Source organism: Nansenia antarctica (genome assembly GCF_963989245.1).
Source record: "Nansenia antarctica genome assembly, chromosome: 7".
Classification (NCBI taxonomy): Eukaryota; Metazoa; Chordata; class Actinopteri; order Argentiniformes; family Microstomatidae; genus Nansenia; species Nansenia antarctica.
This window is the reverse complement of record NC_137677.1, coordinates 65,023,606-65,033,894: the sequence shown is the minus strand read 5'-3', so window position 1 is coordinate 65,033,894 and position 10,289 is coordinate 65,023,606. Positions and strand designations below refer to the sequence as shown.

Genomic DNA, 10,289 nt, shown 5'->3' with positions numbered 1-10,289 from the left:
CTCAATCTGCTCAGCGGTCTCGTGTCTTCTATCGTATCCATGGCCTCCAACCCAGCCACGGAGGACGGAGGCCGAGGCCCCTCATCCACCACCTCCTCCTCCACCTCCTCCCCGTCCACCACATCCTGCACCTCCTCCACCTCCTCCCCGTCCACCACATCCTGCACCTCCTCCACCTCCACCCCGTCCACCACATCCTGCACCTCCTCCACCTCCTCCACCTCCACCCCGTCCACCACATCTGGCACCTCCTGCCCATCGACCACATCTGGCACCTCCTGCCCATCGACCACATCCTGCACCTCCTCCACCTCCTCCACCTCCTCCACCTCCTCCACCTCTTCCCCGTCGACCACATCCTGCACCTCCTCCACCTCCTCCACCTCCTCCCCGTCCACCACATCCTGCACCTCCTCCTCTTCCTCATTCACAACCTCCTCCTCATCCTCCTCATCCTCCTCCTCCTCTCTCTCCTCTACCACCTCCTCCTGCTCCTCTTCGTCCTCTTCGTCATGTAGTATCACCCCCGATATCTCCGTGGTCTGGGCGTAAGAGGGCAGAGTCTCGTCGTACACCTTCGAAATGTCCTCCATGGGCTTCATGGCCTGCACCGCCACTCCCTTCTCCATCTCCAGCCCCAGGAGGGGCGGGGCCACCATTCTCCCGGCCTCCATGCCCACCTCGGCCAGGGGGTAGAGGTGAGCCACGGGGGGCGCCTTCTCCTCCTCCAGCAGCCTGTAGCCCCTCGCCCTCTGGAGGGAGGGCACGGCCAGGGGGAGCAGGCTCTTCCCCGGGGGAGGCAGGGCGGCCGGGCCCTCGCCCTGGGCCTGGGCCGGCTTGCGGAAGACGAAGCGGATCTTCTTCAGCCCCAGGTGGCTGATCTCCACGAAGTTGAGGAAGAGCGACACGCACGCCACGGCCAGCATGAAGATGATGAAGACGGTCTTCTCCGTGGGCCGCGACACGAAGCAGTCCACCGTGTTGGGGCAGGGCCAGCGGCTGCACTTGTACAGCGGCAGGATGCGGAAGCCGTACAGGAAGTACTGGCCCACCACGAAGCCCACCTCGAACAGGGTCTTGAAGATGATGTGGCAGATGTAGGTCCTCAGCAGGGTGCCCTCCAGGCGGAACTTCTTGCTGCCCTTGGTGCTGGTCTCCTTGGTGGTGCGGACGCTGCCCTGGTCGGGCGCCAGCGGCAACCGCTCCTCGCTCAGCTCCTGCTGGCGGCTCAGCTCCGCCTCCTCGCGCTCCTTGCGCTTCTCCTCCATGTGGACATGGTGCACGGCGTGGCCCACGTAGACCAGCGACGGGGTGGACACGAAGATGATCTGGAGGACCCAGAGGCGGATGTGCGAGATGGGGAAGGCCTCGTCGTAACACACGTTCTCGCAACCGGGCTGCTGCGTGTTGCAGACGTAGTCCGACTGCTCGTCTCCCCACACGAACTCGGCCGCCGTTCCCAAGATGAGGATGCGGAAGATGAAGAGCACCGTGAGCCACACCCGGCCGATCACCGTCGAGTGCTCATTTACTTCCTCTAAAATGTTACCCAGAAAGCTCCAGTCACCCATGATCGGTCCGTAGCACTGTGACATGAAGGGTGTGGGGACGCAGGGGAGGGGGAGAGGGAGGGTGGAGGGAGGGAGGGAGGGAAAGACAGAAAAGAGAGGAAAGAGAAGGGTTAAAAAGGTGGAATGAGATGTGGAAAAAGTTTGAACTGCCCAAAATCCTGCTGCTGCACCCCCCCCACCACACTTTTATCCGAACGTACGCGTTTCTGTTGAAAAACGATTCTATGTGAAATTCAGCAAAATGGCAACAGAGCAGTGAGCGATCGAGGCAGAGTCCTTTCACTGTCCCACCACGAGGCTGATAGCTTCTAAACTTGAAAGAAACCGTTTAAAACTTTTAAACCCTTCACAAGGCCCTACCGTCGTTTCTACGCTACACGACGTTCCCCCTTTTCATCGACAATAACCCAAAAGCCACATCGAACGACAACAACAGAAACAACATAGCAAAGAATTCTATTCCTCTAGCCCCTGTAAAAAAGCACCGTTTCAATAGCCAACCAAATGCTACTCCTAAAAAAATCCTTCATGAAAACTGAAGCCAACCAGACGATCTATAATAACCCCACTACACAGAAGCTCCTACAACCACCTGTTAAAGTATCATATCATATAGGTTAAAGTAGGATATCGGTCGGTTAAACGTTAAACGTTATCAAATGGGCAACTTGCCACTGCTGCGGCTCCGGCAGAATCGTGTCCTGTCCCGTTCTCTTGGCACCCGGCTGGGGAAAAGTGAACTTTTTTCTGCCCTCTTTCCCACCTAAAGCCCTGTCCTTGTCGCCCCACTGAGCAGATGTGAATGAACCGGCTCTGATGGTTGGTTTTTAGTTCGCTGCAATATTTAAGCTTGGAGCCAGACGGCCTTTATTCGCCGGGCGTCGCGCGGTGACGCAGCAGACAATAGGATCAACACACCCCAGAGAGAGAGAGAGAGAGAGGATGTATGGGAGCGGGCCTGGGGCTCCCACTGCTGCAAGCAGGGACACCAGCAGAAGCCAGGGCAGCGGGTACACCCCTAACCCCGCTGGACCCGCTGCTGCTCACTGCACAGCACAGCGCTAACACACTCATACATAACATGCACACTGCTCATGGATGGATGGATGGATGGATGATTGTTATGGAAGTGTATTGTCTGTATTTAAGTGTTTGAGTTTTATTTTTATTTTTTTAAGTATGTATGGTATGAGGACCCCAGGAAGAATAGCTACTGTTTGCTGTATCTAATGGTGGATCCAAATAAACAAACCAAACAAACAAACTCACACATACTGGAGGTACATACGAAAACATACACAGACACACACATACATAAACAAACCAATACATACAAAACACGCACACACACACACACACACACACACACACACACACACAGGAAAAACAACTAGAGCAGCTGACCTGCCACAGCCCACCGTCTGACCAACCTGCAGAGAGAAGAGTGACAGGACAGAGTCCGGCTTTGATCGACTATCAGAAGTGGAAGAGAGTGAACGTCCTCATGGACCTGCTCTGGGGTTTTAGTTATTGTCATTTCAGGCATGGTCATATGGTCCTGTTTCACAGATGAGTGCAGATGTATTGTCAGTGCTGTTCATTACGCAATCCTACAAGAGCCCAGTACAGAACACAGCCACGGACTCTGTTTGAAATAAAACAATGTTTGTTTTGAAGATAGTTTCTGTGACACAATATTTTTTTTTTATTTTTTTAAATGAATCAATGAATTCAAATTGATAACATGAGTTATAGCATTACCGACTTATAGCATTAATAGTGTGTGTGTGTGTGTGTGTGTGTGTGTGTGCGTGCGTGTGTGTGTGCGTGCGTGTGTGTCTGTGTGTGAGTGTGTCGCTGTATGTTTCACCAGGTTTCAATGGTCTGAATATGAAATACTAAATATCCATGTGGATAATTTCATCTATTGAGTGAAAGGACACATATAGGGAAGACTCGACTGTTAAATGAATCAGACTTTCCAGGAACGGGGAAGACAAACATGGTGACATAGATCTGTTGATCTCTGAATTACCTCTGGTTGATTAACCATGAAAGGCTTTCTGGGTAATGGCTGAGCGGACAATGTCTATTGTGTCTCCAAAACAACATTATGCTAAAGAAACATACCATGAGCACCGTGCCACACGCCAGTCAGATGAGATGAAATGACGGTACACATACACACACACACTCACACACACACACACACATGCATACACACACACACACGCATGCATACACGCACACACACACACATGCATACACACACATGCATACACACGCACACACACACACACGCACACACTCACACACACATACACACACACACATACACACATACGTGCATACCCCCTCACTCTTACAGTACACAGACAAAACAAGCCGACCTTTCTCACACTCTGTCTGTGTTTCTCTGTTCTGTTGTTCAGACGCCGTAGCTCAGCCAGACAGAGACAGGAACAGGAAGCAGCACCTTTAATCATCCTGGAGGTGAGACGCCAGGGCACTAGTGGCATGTTTATGACCGGTCACTCACACACACACACACACACACACACACACACACACACACACACACACACACAGATTCACAGATTCACTCATGCACACACACACACACACAGATTCACAGATTCACTCATGCACACAGACACACACACACACACACTCAGACATCCATGCCGAACACTTTCACAAACATGCAAACAGACACCAATCAGCACACCAACATATTGACTTTGATCACAGTGGGCTGTGTGTACTGTATTATGACAGAGCAATACAGCAAACAAATTAAAAATTTAAAAAATTAAAAAGACAAATAAATGCCATTAAACGTGATGATGCATTTTTACTTTTTTATGATCACAATTAGAAAGACCCTAGGCAACATAACATGTGAAACGAACCACCTTTCATCAACTATTGCCCTACACTTGGTGACGTTATGCGGGATGACCTGGCCTGGAAGGACAACACAAAAGGCACCATCAAGAGGGCACAACAGCGGCTATACACCCTGAGATGCCTCAGGAAAGAACACAACAAGCAGGAGATACTGGTGGCCTTCTACCACGGCGCAGTGGAGAGCATCCTCACCTACGGCATCTCCAACTGGTTCCACAGCTGCACAACAGCGGAGAGAAACGCGCTACAGAGAGTCGTGAGAACAGCACAGAAGATCACCGGCGCCCCCCTCCCCTCTCTGGAGGAGCTGTACAACACACGCTGTCTCAGGAGGGCCTCCAAGATCTCCAGGGACCCGACCCACCCTGGGCACGTACACTTTGTCAAGCTGCCCTCGAACAGGAGGTACAGGACCCCGGCCGCTAAGACAAACAGACTGAAGGACTGCTTCTACCACACAGAAAAGGCCTAAGTTCTGGGCCCAGGACAGTCCGGACGGATTGTATGGCAGCTAGTGCTGAGGCACAAACATGTACATTTTCAAGCCTGCAAACTGTGACACTCTAAAATAATGTGAAAAAATACTTTTGTGCAATATGACAACCCTAGTTGACTATCTGTGCAGTATAGTACAGTGGATTGTGTACATAGCCTTTATTGATGTAAACCAGCTCCTTACCTTCTTGTGATTTTATGCTTTTATGCTTTTTCTAAAATGTTTTTTTTTTTCCCTTTCCTAACACCAGGGGAGCCACCCCTCCTAAATTTCGTTGTTTGGTACCTGTACTGTAGCAATGACAAATAAAGTCCATTCCATTCCATTCCATAAGGTTCTATCTCCATTTTTGGTCAAAATTGAGTTTTCTACATAATCTGATCCATTAGGTGTTTATTAATGCCTGTGTGGTGTTATTTTTAAAATGTTGACATTTTTTAGTTAGTAATTAATAAAATACAAAGGTTCCATCTCACAGAACATAATGGAATGTAAAAACTTTGACGCTCAATATCTCTGAACTGCCCTAAACGGGCTAAACTCATTCTAAGATCACGCCTTCTCTCTCTCTTCACAACAAGCGTTTCTCTTTTTTCCTGTGACTTCTCCTGACCTCGGTCAGTCCCTACTTAGACCATGAGTGTCCTCTCTAAGTGGAACACCGCGGTCTCACCCCTCAGCCAAACCAGTACTGGAGAGAGGCCATACACACACACGGCACTCAGACGTGGTTTAAAGGTTTATTTGAAGATAAGGAGTGTTTGTCTGCTATCTAAACTGTTGAGGTGAGGAGGAAACGCTCGGTGCTGCGATTCTGCACCAGGGGAAAGAAGGACAAAACTGTTCTTTCTCAGTCAATGAGTCATGTTTACGCACAGAGACACAATGTTTATTTACAGTTAATTACAATTCATTTCTCCCTAAACAGTCAGTCCCCTTCTCATAACCCTGAGACTCTCCGTGTAGACAGTTGAAGATGTAGCCTATGTGCAGTACATGGCAGGGGAGGCTGGTGGAGGTAGAAATCGTAGGACTGGGCTCATTGTAAATGCCATGGAATGGAATGAGGAGCGGTGTTAAACATGTGTGTCTGATTCCATGCATTACAATGAGCCCATCCTCTGATTTCTACCTCCACCAGCCTCCCCTGGTAGATGGAATTAGGGCATTTACTCCACTGTGTATTTTAGCCAGATATCCCAAACGACATGGAATGGAAATGTTCCTACAAATCATCTTAGTGAGAATTGACATCTTGACATGATTAAATGTGGACCGTATATATTTCACCTCCTCTGGTCCTTTGACAGATTGTCTCATATACTGCTGCCACCAAAGTATTCTTATGGGGGAAGACATTGCACCTTTTTTCACCTCCTCCACTCGCTCTGTTTACTTGACTAGCCCCTCCCCCTGATGGTAACTCAACCAATAACGTCTCAGGTGCTTTGTGACATCATTGGGATGGGGGCTGGACCCCTACAACCTGGGTCTTGGTTCTCTTGGGTCGGGCTGGGGGATGATGAGTGAGGGGGATGCAGTGGTGTAGTCTAGGTGATACGCAGGACTACGCCGTATACCCACTAGGAACGGCCAAGGATTTCCATATACCCACTTAAAAATGTGTGAGGATACATAACGGCGTTTTGTGACAGAACTTTCACTTTCATTCATAAAATTCACCCCGTCTGTGTTACGAAGCACTTGACTTTTGGACCGTTGGGGCTGACTATAGCGTCATATACCATCAACGGGGGGAGATGCGACATGAAATATGTCAAAATGCAGCACTGTCATGCACAGATCAGCCTTATAACATGTCATGTTAGATATATATATATATATATATATATATAACGTTAGACAGGGAGCGCAGATGTATTTTTATGGCGAAATGAACGATATGAGGCTGGGAGGGAAAAATCACAGTATACCCACTAGAAAACACTAGACTACACCACTGAGTTGACTGTGTATGACTTTATTATGAGGTGAACTAGGTGATCTGGAACATGCTAGATCACACTGAGGTTGTAACGTGCAGCACATGGTGCAACATTGAACCCCTCAAGTGTTTGTGAAAAGGTTAGGAGGGATTCGTCTTAGAAAAGAACCCAGATACATGAACGTTCTGGGTCACCTTCGTAAGATTGGATCTTCTTCCATCATGTAGAACACGGCGGCGTTTGGTTCCACTGGTTTTCTGTTTCCTGTTTCCGTGCTTCAAGAACCAGCTAACTCTTCCAGAATCGAAAGGCGTGCAGTCAAGGTGTGCCATGGCCCAGATGGTGCATATAAATGGTGGGTAGAAAAATGCCCAATAAAGAGCTGGAACACTCTAGTTCCTCGTCCACCAAGTCCAGGGCGGCCCTAGGGAACACATAGGGTTCTATTTTTCAGCCGGCGCCAAACGGACCTAACGGTCCTAACGGACACACACCAATGGCAGCAAGCTACCATGCACGGCGCCGGCCGGCCCCGCTCACTGGGAGCAATTTGGGGTTCAGTGTCTTGCCCAAGGACACTTCGACATGTGGCCAGCCAGGGCTCGACTCGAACCGCCGATCTGCCAACCTTGCGATCATTGGACGGCGGCTCTACCTCCTGAGACACAGCCTCTACCTCCTGCGCCACAGCCTCTACCTCCTGAGACACAGCCTCTACCTCCTGAGACACAGCCTCTACCTCCTGAGACACAGCCTCTACCTCCTGAGACACAACCTCTACCTCCTGAGACACAGCCTCTACCTCCTGAGACACAGCCTCTACCTCCTGAGACACAGCCTCTACCTCCTGAGACACAGCCTCTACCTCCTGAGACACAGCCTCTACCTCCTGAGACACAGCCTCTACCTCCTGAGACACAGCCTCTACCTCCTGAGACACAGCCTCTACCTCCTGAGACACAGCCTCTACCTCCTGAGACACAGCCTCTACCTCCTGAGACACAGCCGTTAAATAGAGGTGGAGGACCGTTAAATAGAGGCGTGTTCATGACAACAAGCAGGTCAAGTGTCATCGTGTTACGCTGAAAAATTCAGACGGTGAAAACAGCGCTCATATTTCAGACACACCCCCCAACCGACACCGCAGAGCCCCCCGATAGCGGCCGCGGTTTCCGCTACGACTTGTTAAATATTTAGCCCATTGAAACAGCCCAGTCGTGGCTGAGGCACCGGCCATGTTCAGAGAGGGCCCTATGAGGGAGAGGGGAGAGAGTCAGGGCGTATCGATGGACTGGGGGACTGGGGGACTCCCTTTAAAGAGCTGTGTGTTGGTATAGTGGACGCTGGCATGCTAAGCCCTGCGCTGGGGCCGTGAATGGCGCGAGGGATTTTACACAAAGACATGATGTCATGATGGAGGGCGCGGACTCTATTGAGCACGTGCGGTGAGGCGTGAGGCCAGATTAGAACCCTGAAGCAGGGCGCTAGCCGGCCGCTAATCAGAACGCTAACACGCTAACAAACATATCGTACGGCGATCTGCCTACGGCGCGATGGCGCCACGCGCTTCCTGCTCGCCACAGCCATTCGAAAAAGAGGGTCGGAGGGAGGGAGAGAGAGAGGGAGAGGGAGAGAGAGGGAGGGAGAGAGAGAGGGATGGAGGGAGGGAGAGAGGGAGAGAGAGAGAGAGAAATAGAAGAGAGAGAGAGAGGGGGAGAGAGGGAGAGAGGGAGAGAGAGGGAGGGAGAGAGAGAGGGAGGGAGGGAGGGAGAGAGGGAGAGAGAGAGAGAGAGGGAGAGAGAGAGAGAGAGAGAGAGGGAGAGAGAGAGAGAGAGGGAGAGAGAGAGAGAGAGGGAGAGAGAGAAATAGAAGAGAGAGATAGAGACGCGTAAGTGGTAGTAAAATGGTCTTTGCAAAGATGATGTAACAGAGTTCAGATGGCGTCTGTTTGGAGTAAGTGCAACATGACACATACAGTACAGTATGTTATCCAGTGCTTGTTTCCATGAAGGGGTTAAACCTTTCAACAACAGTGTTATAGAATGAACAAACAACCTACCCCCCCCCCCCCCCTCCAACCAATCCACCCCCACCCTGCTCAGCCCCTGTCCCTCCCAAAAACTCCCCTCAGGTTTCTATGGTAACAGTATCCATGGCGGACCCTGCCCCATGTAGCACCACCCCACCAGCCCAAACCTCTACAACCCCGTTACATAAACTACCGCTCCCAAAAACACTTTGTCCAAAGTTCCCGATGATGCAACCATTTCTGTGTATGAAGACCTCGCAAAAAAAACCCAATATAATTTAATCCATCTAAGGCGGTGTGCTGCTGATGTCATGCAAAGTTTGTTCAACAGAGTTGGTTAGTACCAGAGCCTCGGCCTATAAAGCTGACTGCCGATGTCCTCGACTCTCAAAGCAGTTTTACAAACCTTTACATCTGAGCCTGACTTGTGGAAGAAGTGGAATGAAATCAGTTGGTCAACAACAACAGTAATGAAAGTTGAAATGAGGTTGTCTTGACGACATGATGACAACCAGGCACTAAATACCCCGTCTAACACAATAGGAGTGAAAATCCCATCCTGGACTGAAGTCAGTGTGATTTCTCGCCCGTCAATAATAATAACTTTAATTTATTTAGCGCCTTTCAAAAAGCCCAAGGACGCTTTACATAATAATACACAACACAACTCAAAGGCTGTAGAGTCTCAGCCTGTCTGCTGGCCGGCTCTGTACGGCAGAGGATGAAAAGAGCTTTACAGTACCGATAGAAGATGAGTGTCATGAAAAATTAATATACACACACACACACACACACACGGACGTGCGCACACACACACACACACACACACACACAGACCACACCACATGATCATAGCTGAATGCATATTTCTCTCCACCACACACACACACACACACAGATGTTATCAGAGATATCCTCTTTAGATAACAGCTGGAGGGCCAGCGGGCAATATGGAGTCCCATGACAGAACACTGCCCTGTGTGTGTGTGTGTGTGTGTGTGTGTGTGTGTGTGTGTGCGTGCGTGCGTGCGTGTGTGTGCGTCCGTGTGTGTGTGCGTGTGCGTGCGTGCGTGCGTGTGTGTGAGATGGAAGCGTAGATATCGTCCCCGGGGCCGCGGTGGCTTTCTCACACCTAGAAGTGTGAACGCAGCGCTCCTCTCTTTCCCAAAGCCGTTTCTCATTTCCTCTGAGAACCCGAACGTTCGTTACTTTCCAATGATTGTTCTGCAGATTGAACAGACTTATACAAAGGCATTCCAGCCCTTCCTACCAGACTCACCAAAACACACCACAAAGTAAGCAAGGCCCGCTTGCTTGTACACAGCAGGCAGCCAGCG

The 10,289-nt window shown here is 50.2% G+C and overlaps 1 protein-coding gene across 1 annotated transcript in view; it reads right to left on the bottom strand.

The window, feature by feature from the left end:
• The window catches only part of LOC308161687 (gap junction alpha-8 protein-like), a gene marked incomplete at its 3' end in the record, with an annotated part of 1,623 nt that extends 43 nt beyond the window's left edge, over positions 1–1,580 (bottom strand). The window contains exons 1-2 of the mRNA XM_080535733.1: positions 357–1,580; positions 1–44 (exon numbers count right to left, since the gene is read on the bottom strand). The exon at positions 1–44 is cut by the window's left edge and continues 43 nt beyond it. Of these exons, the coding sequence (XP_080391859.1) occupies positions 1–44; positions 357–1,571 (1,259 nt within the window). The 5' untranslated portion in view covers positions 1,572–1,580. The remainder of the gene's footprint in view (positions 45–356) is intronic.
• Between the last annotated feature and the right edge of the window lie 8,709 nt (positions 1,581–10,289).